Below are 21,326 nucleotides of genomic sequence, written 5' to 3' on the forward strand. Positions count from 1 at the left end.
TCTAGTGCTGAGATGTTGCTCACCACAGAGATTTTGCCCCTCTTTTCCCTTGCATTGCAGAGTGAACCTAGAGAAAATGATACGGGAGACCACAAGCAAGGACTGAATATCTTGGAAAGAGCTGTGTTCTGTTTAGACAGTGATGCAAGGCAAAATCAGTAAATTAAAAAACCCTGAGTAGAACAGCGGTTTGAGTAGTATGAGGGATCTATGTGTCACAAAAAAGCTCTTAAATGCATTTTTAAAACCTAAGGGGAAATACCATAGTGAAGCTTCCTCTTGTTCATTTTTCTTTTTCTTTTCAGGTGAACCTAATGACCCCAAAAGAGGGAGTTCATGGCAGCATGACCAAGAAGGTCAATTTGAGTTCATAAGTAAGTGTGGACTCATGGCTCCCATTGCTCTTGCCTGTGCCTATCCTTGGGAACCTTGGATGGGATGTGTTATCCCTGAGAGAAGTGAGGCCAGTGGAGATCTCTCCCCTGAGCACGCTGCCTGCAGAACCCCTTCCAGAGCACAGCAGAAGGTCTGGCCTTTGGGCTGGGATCAGTTTGGTCAGAGGGGTGACCTCCTTTGACCAGGGACACATCCTACTTTAGCGGGGGATGTTGCTGAGCAGGGCTTTGAGGGTCAGGCTGAAATGAATGTGCCAAGGGACAGTGAAGGGGCCTGGGAGGTTCCTCTCCACTCCTGGTGTGTGGCAGAAGAGTCTCACCCTCTCGTGGGTGGCTGTGCTCTGGTGGGACTGAGACACCTGTGTGGTGCCTGAGTGCTGTGGCAGCTGAGGCAGCTCCCTGACCCAGGAGAGCCTCAGTGGGCCCGAGGGTCAGGGACCCCCTAGCACTGCATGGGGCTCCTGGGCCAGCTGTGGAATGTGTTCTGCCCCAGAACCTGCTCAGTGCAGCCCTGGCGTTGGGGAAAGGTCTTTGTTAAATACCCTGTCTTTGATTTTATTTTTATGTGCACCTGATGTCCAGTGTCTGTGGCTGCTGGCTGTCTGGCTCAGAAAGGTGTAGAAGCGCTATTCAAAGAACGAAGTAAGTGTGCTGGATCCCATTGCTTGTGTCTGTGGCCATCCTTGGGAACCCTTGGGATGCGATGGGATGTGTTATCCCTGGGAGAAGTGAGGCCAATGGAGATCTCTCCCCTGAGCACGTTGCCTGCAGAACCCCTTCCAGAGCACAGCAGAAGGTCTGACCTTTGGGCTGGGATCAGTTTGGTCAGAGGGGTGATCTCCTTTGACCAGGGACACATCCTACTTTAGCGGGGGATGTTGCTGAGCAGGGCTTTGAGGGTCAGGCTGAAATGAATGTGCCAAGGGACAGTGAAGGGGCCTGGGAGGTTCCTCTCCACTCCTGGTGTGTGGCAGAAGAGTCTCACCCTCTCGTGGGTGGCTGTGCTCTGGTGGGACTGAGACACCTGTGTGGTGCCTGAGTGCTGTGGCAGCTGAGGCAGCTCCCTGACCCAGGAGAGCCTCAGTGGGCCCGAGGGTCAGGGACCCCCTAGCACTGCATGGGGCTCCTGGGCCAGCTGTGGAATGTGTTCTGCCCCAGAACCTGCTCAGTGCAGCCCTGGAGTTCCTTGGGGAAAGGTCCTTGTTAAATACCCTGTCTTTGATTTTATTTTTATGTGCACCTGATGTCCAGTGTCTGTGGCTGCTGTCTGTCTGGCTCAGAAAGGTGTAGAAGCGCTATTCAAAGAGCTAAGTAAGTGTGCTGGATCCCATTGCTTTTGTCTGTGGCCATCCTGGGAACCCTTGGGATGGGATGGGATGGGATGTGTTATCCCTGGGAGAAGTGAGGCCAGTGGAGATGTCTCTCCTGAGCACATTGCCTGCAGAACCCCTTCCAGAGCCCAGCAGAAGGCCTGGCTTTTGGGCTGGGATCAGTTTGGTCAGAGGGGTGACCTCTTTTGACCAGGGACATGTTCTACTCTAGCAGGGGTGTTCCTCACAGTTGGTAATGGTTTCAAAGACAGAGCACATCCCTTCTGGGATTTCCTTTCCTTTCTTTGAGCACTAAAAGAGGAATCTCACCCTGGGTTTAGCTACAGGGACAAAAGGCAGAAGCCTTTCTGTGCAGGTGAGTGCCACTCCTTGCCCACACTACCTGGAAACTGAACCCTGCCAAGCAGGAAGGAGATCCAGAGCTCTGTCCTGTATGAGGGCTCAGTGCAGTCAGATTGAGCAGTCCCACCTGTCCATAAATTCCCATTTCCAAAGGCCTGCAGCCAGTCCTTTGTTACATTGCCCATCCCCATGCAGATGCCCAGGATGCCAGGGTGCAGAGATGTCCCAGCAGGGGCTTTTTCCCAGCACAAGCAGAAGGAGAGGAAACAAAAAACCAACCTGTAGAAGACCTAAGAAGAGACCTGTGGGAACCCAGAACATCCCTCTGGCTGTCCAGGATGGCCAGGACCCCTGCCAGGGGGCTCAGAAGCCCTGGCACGGAGCCCAAAACACCAGTGGATTTGATTATGACCCGTGGAGCAAATTACAGACCTTATATGAAGATCAGCAGGCCACAACAGTTTAGGTAGAATATTAGTGAAGTTATCACACGATGGAAAAGTAGATTTTTGGGGTTTTTGGTATGGGGGTTCTGGAGGCAAGATGGAGGGAACTGGGTGTGTCCAGCCTTTCTCCTTCTTCTTCTTGGCCTCCATCTTCTGCTGTGATGTTGGCACTTACTGATTGGTTTAGAGTAGAAGCTCACTGTCTAACATAGGTGATAGGTATTGGAAAGTAATTGTAAACATTGTACACGTAGTTTTTAGTATAAAGACATAACACCGCCCCGGGGGCAGGCAGAGTGCCTCAGACTGTCCTGCTGAGCTGACCTCGGCAGGGCAGGAGAAAATTTTTTATAGATAAGATAAAATAAACAACCTTGAGACTGAGAAATGAAGAGCCCTGACTCCTTCTTCAAGCGTCAGGCTGGGAAAAGAGATTTTGAACTTTTCTTGGGGTCACTCTGAGCAGCAAGAGACGTTGAGACACTGGCATCCCTGGTGGGCTCCAAGAGGGCACCCAGGTGGGCTCTTGGCAAGCAGCCACGCCACAGCCATCAGCCGCTGAAACCCAGCCCGAGAAGGAAAGGAAACAGGCACTCTCAAGGGAAAAATCCAGAAAGAGCATCTCGACCTCTGCTGAGAAGATTCGTTTCAAGCTCGACCCGGAAAGAGGAGGACCAGAAGCATGCCTGGAAACCCTCACCTGCGAGCTGCTGGATGGTGACCAGGGCAAGCTCCGGACTGACCTTGCAGATGATTCAGCTTTTGGTAAGAAAAGTCAAAATCGAGAACATGGAGGGGACATGCTCCCAGGAACAACCCAGCATCTTGTTAGCCCTACAGGGCGTGGTAGCCACATACCCTGTGAAAATCTCTGAAAAAAGATAAAACGGCCTTGAAGCTTTTATCCCCAGCAAAGGTAATGTTAGAGGCAATTTCGTAGAATTCCGCGGGGGCTGTCAGCTATCAACAGGCAGCAGTATTCTCTCGAGGATGGGGGAAGTCATCCTGCCATCAGCAGGCGGCAGTTGCCCTTACCGACCAGGGAGGGGCAAAGGTAATCCCTAGCAAACAGGTGTGGGAGGAATTGGCATCATCTCCAGAGTGCCCAGGGTCCCATGGGTCCCCAGAACGCCCAGAAACCCCAGAACTCTCAGGTAGAGGAGGGCGGAGGGGGTCGGGGAACCCGGGGCAGAGCCGCTTCTCGGCGACTGGCGAACCCGTGCCACGGCGGCGCCGGCCGGGAGCAGCCTGGGGGGGCCGCAGAGGCGGCCGTGGGGGCCGCGGAGGCCGGCGGGGGCCCACGGGGGCAGCGGGGCAGTCGCAGGCACAGCAGCGGCGGAGGCGATAGCTCGCACGGCGGTGCCCGCGATCGCAGCAGCGGGCGGTCGGCAGCGTGCAGGGCACGGCCGGCGGCTGCGGGGACAGCGCCGAGCGGGGCCGGGCCGGGCGGAGCGCGGGAGCGGGAGGCGCGGGGCTGGCGGCAGCGGCGGGCGCATGCGCGATGGCGGCGGCGGCGGTTTCACGCAGGTGGTGCCAAAGCCGCGCGCGAAGGGCAGAACCCGCGCGACTGCGATGGCGGCGGGCGGCGGTACCCAGGGAACGCGCACGGGCCGCGGCAGCCGCGCCGGGCGGGACTGAGGCGGACGGGACGGGACGGCTGCAGCGTCCCTGCGACCGCCACGGAGCGCGGCAGGCGCCCGGTGATGACGCACAAACCCGGCAGCCGGAGCGGGGCGGGTTTTTCCCCAGTGCGCAGACGCGGCACGGACACGGCCGAGCGGGGACCGGAGCCAGAACGGGAGCGGGGCAGCGCCGGTGTCGGTCACGGGCACAGAGGGCGTTCCCCAGACCGCGCCTGCGCCGAGAGAAGCGCCGGGGAGGCGCGGTCGGGGCGGGGGCATCCGCACTCCCGTGAGGGCAGCGGCAGAGACCGGGCGCGGTCTGCGTGCCGCGGTCACGCAGCCAGCCCCGGCAGCCAGCGCACAGTTTCAGCCTCCATCAGAATCTCAAGCGGGAGATTTTTCGCGGCTGCAGCGCATGTTGTGTGAGGCGCACCGAACTCCTCAACAGCCCGGTCCCACAGGAGTGACGGAAACAGCATTTACCAGATGATCAGGCTTCAGATGCAAAAGATGGACATGTAAAAAAGCTGTCCAAAATCAGTGTAAAGTGAGAAAGCACACAGGCTTTTTCCCAAGATACAGAAAAAAGGGGAAACCAGTGCAAATCAGTGGTATTCCAAATATGAGGTAGATGGAAATCTTCTGTTGTGAAAAATGCCTCTCAGGGAGGTAAACCACCATAGAAAGATAGAAGTATTAGTAGTGATTCAATTACCTGAAATGTCTCTGAAGACAGAGTATTTGAGAAATATCAATCAGATCCTATCTGTGGGGTCACCAGCTGATTCTCCAATGATTCAGAATTTTGTTGGTATTGAGTTTGTAACCTTTGTTATTTTTGGATTTTATAGGTGATACTGATAAATAAGGATTGTTATTAATGCTATATGAATACTTTAGAAAAGTTGTCATAACTCCTTCAAACACTTCTTGTTGATAAGTTGATTATATAATGAGAATTCTCAGAATTTATGATAAGAATTATGATCAAGGTATTGTTGTAATATTTACAGCCAGCTTTCATGTGTTTCACTGTCTCTTTGAGTGATCATCTGCAAGACACGTATCTCTTCAGAATCTTGTCTTTTTGTTTTTTAACTACTCATGTTTTTTAGGTTTCTTTTAAATCCAGATTGCCAGTTTTGTGGTTTTCTTCAGTTATTATTTCTTCAGTTATTATACAGTACCTCAGCCGAGAATTCAAGAGGTTTGCTGTGTTTGAAGAATTTCTCTCCTGACGGAAGTTGCGGAGGGATTCAATTCTTTAATGGTTTGATTGATCTTTAATCCTAAGGTTTCCTATTCATAATTGCTGTTTTTAAGAGTCTTGTTTTAAAATATATTAAGTGATGTCCATCAATTAGAGTTTGAACTCTGGCCAAGGTCTAGCTCTTCTTGAATGGAATGTTTGACAATCAACCCAGATGTTTTCTGCATCAAAAAGTATTCAAGTCCTTTTGGCTTGGCAATTTGACCATGTATGATAGCTGAGCCTGATTTCAAAGGGAGTTTGAGAAACATGAATCCAGACATGAGTTCTCCAGTTCTCTGTTGTTTTAAGGTTCATCAGGTATCGCAGACTCTGGGATGACAGTTCAGTGTTGCAGTGATTGATAACTGTATGACTGCAGATGTGTTATTGGTTATGTGTATTATCTGATTGATTTCTAATTGCTGTTATCTTACATTTCCCTATGCAGTATTGCATAGAGACTGAAACAGAACAGACCAATGTTTTATTTTCATATATGCAAAAAGCCAATCATATAATGCACATTTTTCACAGTGGTGGTAGCACGTAGCTGCAACGCAGCTTTGTCTCCCCTTCCCAGGGAAGTCCTGCTCCATGACCTTTATCTGCCTCCCCAGCAGCTCAGTGGTAGGAAAAGCCACTTGAAGTGGCTGGTGGATTCTCCCTCGGTTTTTTGGCAGAGGCTTTGAGCCAGGAGGTTCTCTGGAGGGATGCTGGCTTTGGAAACCTCTCCTGAGCTTGCAGGTGTGGAGTAAAACTCCCTGCTGGACCAGTGAACAAGTTATCCTCTGATCCATCTGGGACCCCCATGGCTTGGGGTCAGTCCTTGCTGGGGAGCTGCTGCTTGGGAGAAATAGCCACTCCCTTTTCATAAGTTTAGAAAGGTTTATTAAACCTTATCAAAATACAACAGAAGACTGAATAGAGAAAATGTTATGGCGCCAGGAGCAAAGGATTTTCCACACTATGTGCTCACCCACACAATGGAGGTTTTGCCTTTTAACCCTTTAGCCCCTCCCAAAATTCTGTCCATTGACCCCTTCTTCACTGTCCAGTGGTGGAGTTTACTTCCTCAAATCTTGATTGGAGGTCAGATGTCACCGTAGTGACAAGCTGACCCTCCCAAATATCCCAACCCTGGCTGTCCCTTGATACCAACTGTGGGGGTAAAAAAAATTTTTCTTAACCTCTGTACATGGTATTTGTCTGTTAATTGTGAGAGTCAATCATTGTGGCATTCACATTCTCTGAACAGAAACACATAATTCTCTCTCTCAAGGTTTTTTTTTTTCCTGGAGAATCACAGAGAAAAGAAAGAAAACAATTCTTATCTCTATCATGTGGAATGTGTTAGGAAGATTCTTTACCTGAAATGATTTGTCAGTTGGATTCTGCTGAGGATTGTTTTGTTTCCTTGGCCAATTGGAAAAAGCTTTGTCTTGGCTGTCTGGAGACAGTCACAAGTTTTCTTTAGTATTCTTTAGTATTCTTTAGTATTCTTTGTAGTATGCATCTTTAATATAGTGTAGTACAATGTAATATAATATAGTTTAATAAAGCAACTGTTCAGCCTTGTGAATCAACGGAGTCAGCTGCCAATCGTTCTCTGTGTTGGGGCATCCTGCTTTTTGATAAATCATCACATTACTCATCTCTCACACTGCTGCTCCTCCCCAAGTGCTTTGCTCTCCTGCACTCACACTTCTCTCTGCCAATCTGTGGCTTATTAAACAGTCTGCTGGCTTTGTCTCTCCTGTGGCTGCAGGCAGCATCAATTCCTGTGGACACGGAGAGAGCTGTGGCTGGAAAAATTAATGGAGGGGAAAGAAACAGGGAAGGAGAAGGGCTCTGGTGAAGATCACACTGCCCTCCTGAGGCTCCTGGGGGAGAAGGCAAAGTTGCACCAAGACCCCATGCTGTTCTCTGATGACATTTTTTTCATTGAGCCAATGGTAAGTGATAGCTGAGACCTCATTTTCCTCCTCTTCTTCCTCCTCATCCTCCTCCCCCTCTTCCTCCTCCCATCCACTCTACCCCCAGCTGTGGTCACTGGGCAGATCCTCAGCTGGCTCGATGTGCTGGGAGGGAAGACATTGAGTTTCTGGTGCACCTGCAGAGCTCGCCTAAAAATGCCAAATGCTAAAAGCATTTCTGCCCTGGAGGCTCAAGGCAGGGCTGGGAGCCTGACAAGGCCAAGCTGTGCTGCCAGGGCCTGAGCTCAAGGGCACTCTGTGCGTGTCCTTGCAGTGTCCACAGGGAGCAGTTCTTGTAGGTAGGGGCTCCCCCCACACGTGAGGTTCAGCAGAGGCTGTTGGAGCACTGCCAGCTCACACACTGACCTGAAGCTTGCAATGTTTTGCTGGGAAAGTGAGGCCAAATTCAGCCTAAGGCTAATCATAGAAATGCCAATCCCCTCCTGTAACCACGCCTTGCACTATTTCTGAGTGTCCCTTCCAGTGTCCTCTGTGAGCCTGGACACAAGGGTGGAAGGTTGAAATGGGCCTTTGGAGTTGTCCTGCACACAGGGACAGAAAACCTTTTCCTTTTCTGTTTCTGCAAGCAAACCACCACGTCCTCATATCAACCAGAGCCCTGATTCTGAGTACTGGCATTGTGAGAGGCAATGAAGGCCTGGTGTCTGCACAGTGCAACATCCCTTCTCATCTTGGAGTAAACCCTAGAATAATGCCAGCCTCTGCCTTCTTTTAAAGCAGGTTAAACTAATATTTTTATTTCCAAGGTTCTGGTTCCAGGCAAATTTGGGAGAGAACCCCCAAAGGGGCTCCTCTAGGAAAGCAGATTCAATCGGCCCCTCCCCCAGCTGGTCCTGGAGAAAAGACCTCCTTGAAGGGGAAAAAACCTGTTTATTAAACAATAAACCCTAAACAGTATTAATCAATAAAACCCCTTGCTGCTCCAAAAGAGATGACAAACTCAGAAAGTCCCTCCCTGGGTTGCAGCTCAGCTCACTCAGTCTCTGATCAGTCCCTCTGGTCCTGGAAATGTCGCAGGCCAGGCCCGGCCCGGTGGCCGCAGCTGGAGCTGCCAATGCTCTTCTGGTGTTCAGTCCAGAGCAGTTTTGAACAGGTCCAAAGAAAAGGGAAAAAAACTCCACAGTCCAGGGAACTTCTTTGCCTCAGCAAGCTAAATTAACTAAAAGCAGAGGAGAGCTCTGTCCCGCTGTCTGTCCAGCCGCAGACAATGCAGTCCAGGAGCAGGAGTGTGGAGGAGTGAGTGCAGTGTCTGAAAACAAACTGCTGCTTTTTCTCTCCCCCCTTCACTCTCTGCAACAAGTCTTAAAGGTGCAACACTTATTATTCAGCATAAACAGAATAAGACGATTTGGGATAAAAGCAGCATATAGTCAACCCAGGACAGGGGTCATGTTCTCTTCTTGTGAAGAGCCACCAGTGCACAGTGGCAGTTGCATCCCACTGTAGCTGACAGCAGCATGATGTGACCAAGAGCCTTTGTCAGAGTAGCAGGAGTATTGTGGAGAGTGGGAGCTGAACAGCTGAGCATTGAGAGCTTCTAGTGCTGTGTTGAGCTGGGTTTTGAGTGTTTCCTTGGGCTTCTTGTGTTTTTCACTCATTACTAATGCTCTAAACAGAGGCTTACAGGTGTGGTTGAAAACAAGAAATGTGAAGTTTGAAGAGAAGTGTTTTGCTGTCTCTTTCTGCTGTAGGAGGGAGAAATCGGGCTGAATTGTTTGGCCAAAATCAAGATGACCTTCAAACCCCTGGAAGCACTGGAGAATGGCAGTGTGGCTTACTGCAGCATCTCAGGTACAGCTCCTTTGCCCTGCTTCTCTCCCCCTCAGTGAAGCCATGGTGCAAGCCTGAGCCCACTGGGCTCCCATGGAAGTGCTGGGAAGAGTCCCTGGTCAGCAGGGCAGTGCTGGCACTTCCCCCCTGGCCCTGCAGGTCCCAGGGAGTCTCCTGTGCCAGGCCAGGGCTCAGAATGCTGTGTGTGCCTGACTGATCCCAGAACAGCCCAGGCAGTGCAGGGAGAGGTTTTCATGCCATGGCTTTGCCAGCAATCCCTCAAAGGCCAGAGAGCTGCAGAGCAGAACAGCTTTAGTGAACGAGCACTCAGCCCCTGCAGGCCCCTGGCCTCCAGGATGATGCATCCATTTGACATGGATCCATCATCAGGCAGCAGGCACTGAGTTAGAAATGTGTTCCCTGAGCCTGGATCACCTCCCAGTGCCCAGACAGCAGCAGAGCAGAGGTGACTGAGCCCCCCTGAGCCCAGGGTGTTGGTAGAAGGAGCAGCCTTGGCCAGCACCTGCCTCTCTCTCTTTGTGGGAATTGAGCCCTTGCAGCTCTGTCTGTGGAAATAGAACACAGTGCTGAGTGTCAGGAGTTGGGGACTTTGGCAACAAAGTCCTGTGCTCCTGGGCCAGGTAGTTTGGGAATTGCCAAACTCAGAAGGAGCTTTGTGCCTTCACTGAATGATTTCAAAGCTCCACTAAGTGCATGGGAAGGACAGCATAGAACCAGAGTATGTTAAGGATGGAATGGACCTTAAAAGCCTCTGGGCAGGAACACCTCCCCCTAGAACAGGTAGCTCCATGCCCCATCCAGCCTTGCTTGGAACACTTTCAGGGCTGGAACCTCCACAACAGCCCTGGGGAACCTGCTCCAGTGTCTCACCACCCTCAGAGTAAAAAATTTCCTAATATCTAAGCTAAATTTCCTTTCTTTCAATTTAGACCTGTAACTCCTTGGCCTGTCACTACAAGGCAGCAGAGATGTTTTAAACTCAGCAGACTGGTGGCTGAAATTGGAAAGCAGCCCAAGGAATGGGTTAGTAATTAGAAGTCAACCCCAAGGCTGAGGGAAGAGGAGGGTCCATATCCTCTCCTGCAGCATCAGGAGCTGGTTGCATCCAGCTCAGAGTCAGGGACTAGCACTGAGGCAGCCTGGAAAATAGAGTATAACAGAGGGAATGATTGTACTGCAATGGACATCTCTCCCCAGGCTGTGAGAGCAGGCTGCCCCTGCACCTCTCAGGAGAAGGCCAAGGACCCTTGGAAGAATTCAGCTCTCCTACTCTGAACCTTGGGAACATTTCTATCAACGCCCCCACATCTATGAGGTGAGCAGCAGGGCTTGGGGTGGATCCTGATGGCTCCTGAGGCAGGAGCAAGCCTGGTGGAAGTGTGGAATTGCTGCCAACCTGGGCAGTTGTGAGCAGGGAATATTTGATCTACTGGTGAAATCTGGGAGGGTCTGAAAGGTGTGTCTGTTGTTCATGAAGCCCCAGTTCCTTCCTTGGGAATCAGCTGGGAGGCTTGCTGCAAAACAACCCCTTGACACATGAAACGAAGCCTGGGTCAAAAAGGGATGTTCAGAGGCTTTTGTGGCAGTGCCAGACACAAGGCACCTTTGGACTGGGCTGTTCAGAAGCAGCTGGAAGAAACTGGCTGCCTTTGAGCTTCAGTCCACTGCAGACAGCTTCCAGTCAAGTGTCTCCTGCTTATTGCTGCAAGTCACAGGAAAGCCATCCAGCCTCCTGGCTCAGTGCTGGCCCTTGCACAGGGCTTGGGAGTTCTTTCCCTTGCTGACCAGTCCCTCACCACACTTCAGCCTTGGTGCATCTCTGGCTCTAGAAAGAGAAAAGTGTTCCTGAGAATAAAGCAAAGCATTTTTCTACCTATTTGCCTCCTCCTCAATAGTGTCAAGTTTGCAAAAAAAACCAAAGAGGGAGCAGCTGAAAGAGGTAGAAAATGAGGCACTACATCATGCCAGACACTTCCAAAAGCTTGGCTGTGGGATGCAAAGACATGCTGAGTTTTCTTACCAAAAGATGATGCTGTCTATACATTTTGATGCTGATGCCTCATAATCAATGTATTGTTTTCATGACATGGGAAAAGGTGAATGAGTAGATGGTGCTGTTGGAGCTGTGCTCAGTGGGGCAGCAGCAGCTCTGGGGTGATTCCCTACGCAGCTGCAATCAGCCCACGTTGCTCTCAGGGCCAGGTCTGAACGAACTTGGTGGTGCTGAGCAGAGGTGCACTGCTCTGTGTCCATGGGATAACCCCAGGGTTGTGGACTCCAGTTCTGTGGAGTTGCCACTGCTTTGCATGAAAACCCAAGGGCAGAACTTGTCCTGTTGTATTTTTTTGCCATTCATAGCATCGTCTGCTATTTCTGGGCATTAATTGTGTCATTAGACAATAACTCACAAGAAGGGAAGATTCCACATATATTTCCATTTTGCTTTCTTGCTGCTGCAGGTGGAACTGATAAACCTAGGAGCTATTGATGCTCCCTTCACCTATAGCCCTTCAACTGCAAACGTGGGCTTCTGCTTCAAGTTTGCGCCTGAGGAGGGCATCATTGCACCAGGTGGGACCCAGACTGCTCAGATCTCCTTCAGTGCCACCATAGTGGGGAGGTTTGAGGAAGAATTCCAGTTCAGTGTGGCTGGATCTCCTATATCTGCACTCCTGACTATCAAGTAAGGACGGTCAAAGCCAGGCACGCGCCCGCACGTCCTCAGCACAAGAGAAAGGGGCGCCCCATGTGAGCGGTCCCAGCCCCTCCACAGGTGTGGGATTGGTGCCGAAAGCCAGACAACTCTTAGTGGTGGATCACTCGGCTCGTGCATTAATGAAGAATGCAGCTAGCTGCAAGAATTAATGTGAATTGCAGGACACATTGGTCATCCACACTTTAAACACACTTGCGGCCCCATGTTCCTCCCAGGGCTACGCCCGTCTGAGTGTTGCTTGACGATCAGTCGCCGTCCAGCGACCACCACGGTGGTTCAGCTGGGGTTGCCTCACAGGCCAGTTGACTGTGGTCAGCAGCGGTGGTGATGGTGGCTCACCGGTGCCCGGAGGGAAAGGCGGTCAGGGGTTTGGCAAGGGATGCGTTTCCCTCGGCGGCCTCAATTTTTTCCCTGTGACCCAGCAGGCATCATCATCGTCATGGCCGTCATCGTCATTGTTGCCGTGCAGGGCTTTCATCCCCCTATATGCAGGCTCAGGGACTGCTCCGTAGTTCCCCACTCCGGGAGTGAGCCACTGGGGCAGAGTTTGTCCTTGCAGGGCCCGTACCGCGGTACGGTGGTGGTGGCAGCTGAGGAGAGTAAGAGACAGCATTGAAAGCACCGCCGTGGGCCAAGAGAAGGGAGAGGGCAAGAGGGAGATAAGGCGCAAGCCTCGCCCCCAGCCTCCGCCCCACGTGGGCGGCTGTCTGCAGGTGGATACTGCGGGGGTACTGTGCCACTGCATGTGCGCGTGAGGCGAGAGCGCTGGGGACAGATGTTCCGACCCCCTCCTCCTTTCGCCTGCCCTCCTCCTCTTCTGTCGTGGTCTCAGGGCGCAAATAGCACCATGGCTTTTCTCTCTCTCTCCACCAAGGCCATCACGTGCCGCCTGGTCCCCCATCAGGGCTGTCTCTGCCACACTCCCTTTTCGGTTCTCATCTCCGGGATGGGGCACTCTGTCTCCGCTTCTCTCCCTCTGGCTTTATTTTCCCCTGGCGCGTGGGTGCCAGTGGGGAGGAAGGTGAGGGTAATAGGTGGGAGAAGCTGGCTGGCAGTTGGCCTGTTGGCATGCTGCTTCTTTAGGAGCTGCATGGGCCAGGAGGTGCGGCCAAGCTTTGGCCTTGCGACCTCAGATCAGACGTGGCAACTCGCTGAATTTAAGCATATTAGTCAGCCAAGGAAAAGAAACTAACGAGGATTCCCTCAGTAATGGTGAGTGAAGCGGGAAAAGCCCAGCGCCGAATCCCTGCCCCGCAGTGGGGTGCGGGACATGTGACATACGGAAGTCCCAATCCCTGGCGGCGCTCTCGGGGGACCCAAGTCCTTGTGATCGAGGCCGCAGTCCGTGGACGGTGTGAGGCCGGTAGCGGCCCCTGGCACGCTGGGCCCGGGCCTTCTCGGAGTTGGGTTGCTTTGGAGTGCAGCCCAAAGCGGGTGGTAAACTCCATCTAAGGCTAAATACTGGCATGAGACCAATAGCCAACAAGTACCGTAAGGGAAAGTTGAAAAGAACTTTGAAGAGAGAGTTCAAGAGGACGTGAAGCCATTAAGAGGTAAACGGGTGGGGCCCATGCAGTCCGCCCAGAGGATTCAACCTGGTGAGTTGTGGTCGGCACAGGTTCAGCGGAACCTCGCCTCTGCCTCCCTTCTGTCCCCTGGGCGAACCCCATCCACGGAGGCAGGCTGGGGGGTGCAGGCCGGTGCGGGGACTGCCGCCCAGCCGGCAGCTGGCCCTGTCCGGGCACATTTCCTCTGTGATGGTGCGCCACGACCGGCTCCAGGTCGACTGGGAAGGCCTCCGACGGGCAGGTGGTCCGACGGGCAGGTGGTCCAGTGCCGCGTGAGCAGCGGTGGGTGTTACAGCCCTCGGGCAGCAGGTCTCGCCGAATCCCAGGGCCGAGGAAAAGGACTGCCGCTGCGCCCTCCTCCCCCCACATCAGCAGCGCCGTGGTGGGGGGCATCGTTTCCCCGCCTCTCACGGGGGGGGGGCGGGGGGTGGCATCCTCGCAGCACGGCGTTTCGCGCAGGGGTGTGGGGGCTGGGCCTGCCAGTCTCTGGCGCTGCTGTCAACTGGCCTGGACTGTCCTCAGTGCGCTTTGACCGCGCGGCACCACCAGGCTAGGCTCACGGGCCGCGCTGGGGTGCCCGGGATCCACAGCGATTTTGGCTACCCACTCGACCCATCTTGAAACACGGACCAAGGAGTCTAGCACGTGCACGAGTCAGGGACCGTTGTCGAAAGACCGCAGCGCAATGAAGGTGAGGGCCGGCGCGCGCCGGCTGAGGTGGGATCCCGGGGCACGTGTTGCCCCTGGCAGCCCCGGGCGCACCACCGGACCGTCTTGCCCGCCGCCTCCTCGCGGGGCCGGGGAGGTGGAGCGTGAGCGTCCATGCTAGGATCCGAAAGATGGTGAACTATGCCTGGGCAGGGCAAAGCCAGAGGAAACTCTGGTTGAGGTCCGTAGCAGTCCTGACATGCAAATCGGTCGTCCGACCCGGGTCTAGGGGCAAAAGACTAATCAAGCCATCTAGTAGCTGGTTCCCTCCGAAGTTTCCCTCACGATAGCTGGCACTCGGCAATGGGCAGTTTTACCCAGTAAAGCAAATGATTAGAGGTCTTGGGGCCAAAACGATCTCAACCTATTCTCAAACCTTCAATGGGTAAGGGGGCCGGCTCGCTGGCGTGGAGCCGCGCCGTGGAATGTGAGTGCTCAGTGGGCCCCTTCTGGTAAGCAGAACTGGTGCTGCGGGATGAACCAAACACTGGGTTAAGGCGCCCGATGCCGACGCTCATCAGAGCCCAGAAAAGGTGTTGGTTGATCTAGACAGCAGAACGGTGGCCATGGAAGTCGGAATCCGCTAAGGAGCGTGTAACAACTCACCTGCTGAATGAACTAGCCCTGAAAATGGATGGCGCTGGAGCATTGGGCCCATACTCAGCCGTCGCTGGCAATGCGAGGCCTGCGGGGGCTAGGCCGTGATGAGTAGGAGGGCCACTGCGGTGCACCTCGAAGCCAGGGGCGTGGGCCCAGGTGGAGCTGCTGCAGGTGCAGATCTTAGTGGTAGTAGCAAATATTCAAATGAGAGCTTTAAAGGCCGAAGTGGAGCAGGGTTCCATGTGAACAGCAGTTGAACATGGGTCAGTCGGTCCTAAGCGATAGGTGAGCGCCATTCCGAAAGGGCGGGCGATGGCCTTTGTTGCCCTCAGCCAATCGAAAGGGAGTCGGGTTCAGATCCCCGAATCCAGAGTGGCGGAGACGGGCGCCGCAAGGCACTCAGTGCGGTGACGCAACCGATCCCAGAGAAGCTGGTGGGAGCCTCGAGGAGAGTTCTCTTTTCTTTGTGAAGGGCCGGGCGCCTTGGAATGGATTTGTCCCGAGAGAGGGGCCCTCACCTTGGAAAGCGTCGCGGTTCCAGCGGCGTCCGGTGAGCTCTCGCTGGCCCGTGAAAATCCGGGGGAGAGGGTGTAAGTCTCACGCCGGGCCGTACCCATATCCGCAGCAGGTCTCCAAGGTGAACAGCCTCTGGCATGTTGGAACAATGTAGGTAAGGGAAGTCGGCAAGCCGGATCCGTAACTTTGGGATAAGGATTGGCTCTAAGGGCTGGGTTGGTTGGGCTGGGGCGCGAAGTGGGGCTGGGCACGTGCCACAGCTGGATGAGGTGCCGCACATGGGTGAGCGCGCTCCACGTGGCCCGCCCGGGCGCTGGGGCGTGCACGTGCACAGTGGCGACTCTGGACACACGCCGGGCCCTTCCTGTGGATTGCCCCGGCTGTGGCAGGCGCCACCTTCCCCCCGCTCCGCCCGCCCTCCGCCTTGCCGCGGCCAGCGCCCCAGCGGCGGCCGTCATCATTGCTCACTGCCGCCCCAGTGGTTCCCGCAGGTGGGGTTCCCGCGGTGTGTGGCCAGCACGCGTGCAGCCGCAGCCGGCGTTGGCTCAGCAGTTTGTGTGGGGGACGGTCCCCGGGCCAGCGCCCCGCCTCAGTCGGTGCCTAGCAGCTGGCTTTGAACTGGTGCGGACCAGGGGAATCCGACTGCTTAATTAAAACAAAGCATTGTGAAGGCCTGAGGCGGGTGTTGACGCAATGTGATTTCTGCCCAGTGCTCTGAATGTCAAAGTGAAGAAATTCAATGAAGCGCGGGTAAACAGCGGGAGTAACTATATTTACTAACTGGGCATAGCCGCGGAAGTTGCACCTCCTCGTGGCCCTGCCGGATACCCTTGTGGTAACTGAGTCAACTTCTGCCCCAGTGTGGGAGAGGGCGCATATCAGCCCTCCCTATCGTTGGACTCACCACCCAACAATAGTTTCACGAATCGCTGAAACAAAAAGGTTGGCACAGTTAGTTCGCTGTTGCACAGAGCCTTGTCCATGGGCTGTTGTTGACACAGTTGGTAGTTTGAGAGAGGGTCGGCTACTATATGCTTCTACCCTCACTTGGACTTGTCACTTTATTGCTTACCGGACTGACAAAATGGCTTTGCATTATATCTCGACTACCACTCAGACTGACCCATTACATCTAAGGGTCATTGATGCCAAATTACCATCTATGCCCTCTGTGCCCAGGGAAGAGGGATTCGATCTTGCAAGTTTGGTGTTTTTTAACTCCAAAATTGTTAAAGAAAATGGTGTACGTCATGTGGATGTTTGGTAGGGTTTGGGGCAACTCCCTGAGCCCTATAAGATCTCCCCTATGGGGATAGCCCAGGATGAGGCTGAGAGTGCGGTGGGAGGTACCAAAGAGCCCAAAACACCCGAGGCTCCTCACGGGTCTGAAGGTGATGGTACAACGCCAAGAACACCTGTCGTGTCCATGCCTGACAAACAACCATCTTGTCCTCGTTGTGGGACCCGGTTTACTAGGATGTTTGGGCTGATTGACCATCTCAAAAGGACACACGGGCAGAGAAAGATCATTTTCAGGTGTTCAAAATGTGGTAAACAAAATCTAAAATACCACAGTATCTCCTGTCACATCCCGCGCTGCAAGGGGGTGGTGTGTGTGGCTCCCACTGGGGAATGGGTCTGTGAGGTGTGCCAACATGGGTTCGCTACTAAGATTGGCCTGGGTCAGCACAAGAGGATAAGACATCCTCTTGTGCGAAATGTGGAGCGGATTGTTGCTTCTCATCCCAAAGAGTCATCGGCCTGAGGGGCCCACAAACAGGTATGGACTGAGGAGGAAGAGGCTCTTCTGGTACAATTGGTGGACGAGTTTGCCAGTAAGAGAAATATCAACCAGCTTATAGCGGAGCATATTCCAACTAAAATGGCAAAGCAGATTAGTGATAAAAGGCGTCTCTCCGTGAAAGGTCATGAAGGACTAGTAGGTGCCACTGGAATTGAACATCCTGCCAGGTCTGCTAAGTTGCCCAAGGAGGGACAGTTAAAGCTCCAATTCCAGAAAGTCATCAAAGCGGGATTATCGTTTGGCAAATTGACCATGTATCGGGAAGCCTTCAAGAAAGTTCTTGATGGGCAAGATCCAGGTCGGGTGGTGAAGGATGTTTATAAGGAGTTTCTTGGTATTCTGGGTGTGCCTAGCCAAACTAAATCTATCAAGGGTCAAAAGACGCAGGCCTCCCATGGCCAAAAAGCATCCAAAACTCCATCAAATTGGATACGCAAAAGAGCTATTAAGAGGGGATAATTCTTGAGGTTCCAACTGCTGTACGAGTTACGTAGAAGGCGCCTCATGCGTCATCCTGGACAGCACGGAAGCCTCTCAGTGCCAATTACCATCAAGTGTTCTCCACGATCAATTTAAAAGAAGGTGGGATACATCTGGTATATTTGGTGGCCTACTGAATTTCCCTCCATATAAGGAGGCGGCTAACACCACATTCGAGGCCCTAATTACTGGAAAAGAGATTGATAAGAACATGAGAGAGATGTGTAAAACCTCTGCTCCTGGGCCAGATGGGATCACTTTGGTCAGATTTTTGCAAAAGGCCCAAAGTTTTCCCGGTTGACTGAGATCTTCAACCTCTGGCTTATCACCGGTACTGTTCCAGATGCGCTGCGGGACTGCGGGACTGCAGGACAGTCTTGATACCCAAGTCTTCAGATGCAGAGAAGCTTGGTGATATCAATAACTGGAGGCCTATTACTATTGGTTCAATGGTGATTAGGCTGTTTTCCAGGATCGCTACTGCGAGGCTGTCCAAAGCATGTCTCATCAACCCCCGGCAACAGGGTTTCATTTGCGCATCAGGTTGTGCCGAAAACCTCAAGTTGTTACAGCTTGTGGTGGAACAGCTAAGTGAGAGCATAAACATCTGGGGGTTCTGTTCGTGAACATTGCTAAGGCATTTGACACCGTCTGTCATCAACATGTATTTGAGGGTCTGGTCCAGAGAGGGGTGGATCCACACATGATAGAGTTGGTGAGGGAAATGTATCGGGATGTTAAGACGTGCATTTCCATGGGAAGAGAAAGGACAGACCCCATATACATTCGTTCAGGTGTCAAGCAAGGCGACCCCATGTCACCTTTGCTGCTCAATTTTAGTGATGCACCACCTTCTATATAAACTCGAGAATGAAGGTGAGGTTTTCCATCATGGGGGCTGGAAATTTACGGCCATGGCATTTGCCGATGACTTGGTGCTGCTGAGTGACTCTTGGGAAGGCATGTGTCATAACATCAAAATTTTGGAGGCCTTTTGCAATCTTACTGGCCTCAGTACGCAGGGGGGAAAATGTCATGGCTTTTACATCAAGCCTACAAGGGACTCGTATACTATCAATGATTGTCCCACGTGGGTGATTAATGGATCCCCCCTTAACATGATCGACCCAGGGAGCTCAGAAAGGTACTTCAGCACATGGGTTGACCCCTGGACTGGCTTTGCAGATCCTAGACTATCAGAGAAGCTCATGGATGGGCTTCATCGGATTGGTCGTTCGCCCTTAAAACCTCTTCAGAAAGTCAATATACTCAGGACCTATACCATCCCGAGACTGATATATCTGGCTGACCATACTGAAGTCAAGGTGGGCCTACTTGAATCCCTTGACCAATTAATTCGTAACACGGTTAAGGAATGGCTTCATCTTCCCCCAAGTACATGTGATGCGATCTTGTATTCGAGTTTTAAAGATGGCGGTTTAGACCTCATCAAGTTGGCGTTGCTCATTCCAAGTATTCAGGCGCGAAGACTCCATAGATTCGGATGAGACTCTTGTGAAGTATCTAAAGGAAGTATATCTGGAACGGTTATTTGAAAAATTGTGGTTGAAAGCAGGGGGGACACAAGAGTCCATCCCATCAATTTGGGAGCCTTTACCATTGGTAGAGTTGGGGGGCGATGATGGAGCCTGGCTGGAATGGGAAGCACCCATCCCTAAGATTCGTTACCCAAGACCTTGTAACTGGAGGAAACGAGAATTTCATAAATGGACCCATCTGGTTGCCCAGGGCCATGGGATTGAGCATTTCGAGAATGATGAGATCAGTAATGCCTGGATAAGGCAGTTTAAGGGCATACCTCACTGTAAACTAATTACGGCCCTACAACTCAGAGCGCATGTCTACCCAACAAGAGAATTCCTGGCTAGGGGTAAGCAAGAGAATGTTGTTCAATCATGTAGATATTGTGGAGCTAGATTTGAGACCGCAGCCCACATTGTCAGAAACTGTGCCATCACTCAAGATGCCAGGATTAAGAGACACAACGCCATCTGTGAGACCCTTAGCGAGGAGGCTAAGAGGGAGTGTTGGACAGTTTTTGAGGAGCCACACCTGAGGGATTATGTAAATGAACTATTTAAATTGGTTTTAATCTTTGTCAAAGGTTCTAAGGCGGTTGTGGTCAATGTGACTGTGAGGTATGAGTACTCTGGTGTCTCATTGAGTGAGGCCGCCTTGGAGAAGGCCAAAAATATCAGCGCCTTCATACACAAATTCAACAACTGACCAATGCTGATGACATTGAATATGTTGGTTTCCCCATGGGAGCCCGTACCAAATGGTTTGGCAATAATACTGAGTTGCTGACCGCCCTTGGTCTCTCTAAAACGAGGCTAGAGAGAACCATGTGGGCCCTAGCATCCAAAGTACTCTTCACCTCCGTTGACATTGTATATATATTCGTTAGCAAAGCTAGATCAATTGTATCTGTGTAAATACTTGGTAAATAAACTAGGCCTCTCCTCTCGACAGGTTCGCTGGACAGTGGAATCGGTTTTTGGGTGGGAGGGGTTCATCCGTCATAACCGCGTCTGGCCCATTTTGGGCTATAAATTCCAATTTGGTCATTCAGGTGGACGGGCCACCTTACTTAACCCGGAAAAGGAACATATACAATTTGTATGTGTTTATTAAATAGCCAAATGCCTCGTCATGTAATTAGCGACATGCATGAATGGATGAACAAGATTCCCACTGTCCGTGCCTACTATCCAGTGAAACCACAGCCAAGGGAACGGGCTCGGCGGAATCAGCGGGGAAAGAAGACCCTGTTGAGTTTGACTCTAGTCTGGCGCTGTGAAGAGACATGAGAGGTGTAGAATAAGTGGGAAGCCAGGCGTGCGCTCGGCGGTGCGGGGCGACCCGCCCGCCGGTGTCCCGGCCGTCAGTGAAATAACACTACTCTGATCGTTTTCACTACTCTGATCACTTACCTGGTGAGGCAGGGTGGGCGAGCCCCGAGGGGGGCTCTCGCTTCTGGCGCCAAGCGGCCGGCACGTGGCGGCCGCGACCTGCTCAAGGGACAGTGGCAGGTGGGGAGTTTGACTGGGTTGGTACACCTGTCAAAGCATAACGCAGGTGTCCTAAGGCAAGCTCAGGGAGGACGGAAACCTCCGGTGGAGCAGAAGGGCAAAAGCTCGCTTGGTCTTGATTTTCAGTATGAATACAGACCGTGAAAGCGGGGCCTCACGATCCTTCTGGCTTTTTGGGTTTTAAGCAGTAGGTGTCAGAAAAGTTACCACAGGGATAACTGGCTTGTGGCGGCCAAGCGTTCATAGCGACATCGCTTTTTGATCCTTCGATGTCGGCTCTTCCTATCATTGTGAAGCAGAATTCACCAAGCGTTGGATTGTTCACCCACTAATAGGGAATCTGAGCTTGGTTTAGACCGTCATGAGACAGGTTAGTTTTACCCTTCTGACGATGTGTTGTTGCAGTAGTAATCCTGGGAACCCTTGGGATAGGATGGGATGTGTTATCCCTTAGAGAAGTGAGGCCAATGGAGATCTCGCCCCTGAGCACGTTGCCTGCAGAACCCCTTCCAGAGCACAGCAGAAGGCCTGTCCTTTGGGCTGGGATCAGTTTGGTCAGAGGGGTGACCTCCTTTGACCAGGGACACATCCTACTCTAGTGGGGGATGTTGCTGAGCAGGGCTTTGAGGGTCAGGCTGAAATGAATGTGCCAAGGGACAGTGAAGGGGCCTGGGAGGTTCCTCTCCACTCCTGGTGTGTGGCAGAAGA

General features: G+C 52.5%; 1 protein-coding gene and 2 pseudogenes across 1 annotated transcript; all 3 read left to right on the forward strand.

Annotated features, from left to right (window-relative positions):
- The first annotated feature begins 9,101 nt into the window (after positions 1-9,101).
- On the forward strand, positions 9,102-11,920 carry LOC128949287 (hydrocephalus-inducing protein homolog). The gene is made up of 2 exons (XM_054294143.1): positions 9,102-9,173; positions 11,633-11,920. The coding sequence occupies exons 1-2, from the start codon at positions 9,144-9,146 to the stop codon at positions 11,858-11,860; spliced, it is 258 nt and encodes an 85-aa protein (XP_054150118.1). The 5' UTR covers positions 9,102-9,143; the 3' UTR covers positions 11,861-11,920.
- Positions 11,921-11,973: 53 nt separating this feature from the next.
- On the forward strand, positions 11,974-12,126 carry LOC128949301 (5.8S ribosomal RNA; annotated as a pseudogene).
- Positions 12,127-13,013: 887 nt separating this feature from the next.
- On the forward strand, positions 13,014-21,015 carry LOC128949297 (28S ribosomal RNA; annotated as a pseudogene).
- Positions 21,016-21,326: the final 311 nt, after the last annotated feature.

The sequence above is a fragment of the Melozone crissalis genome, unplaced genomic scaffold (assembly GCF_028551555.1).
Source record: "Melozone crissalis strain CALT ecotype California unplaced genomic scaffold, PUWL_Pcris_2 ptg000218l_1, whole genome shotgun sequence".
Classification (NCBI taxonomy): Eukaryota; Metazoa; Chordata; class Aves; order Passeriformes; family Passerellidae; genus Melozone; species Melozone crissalis.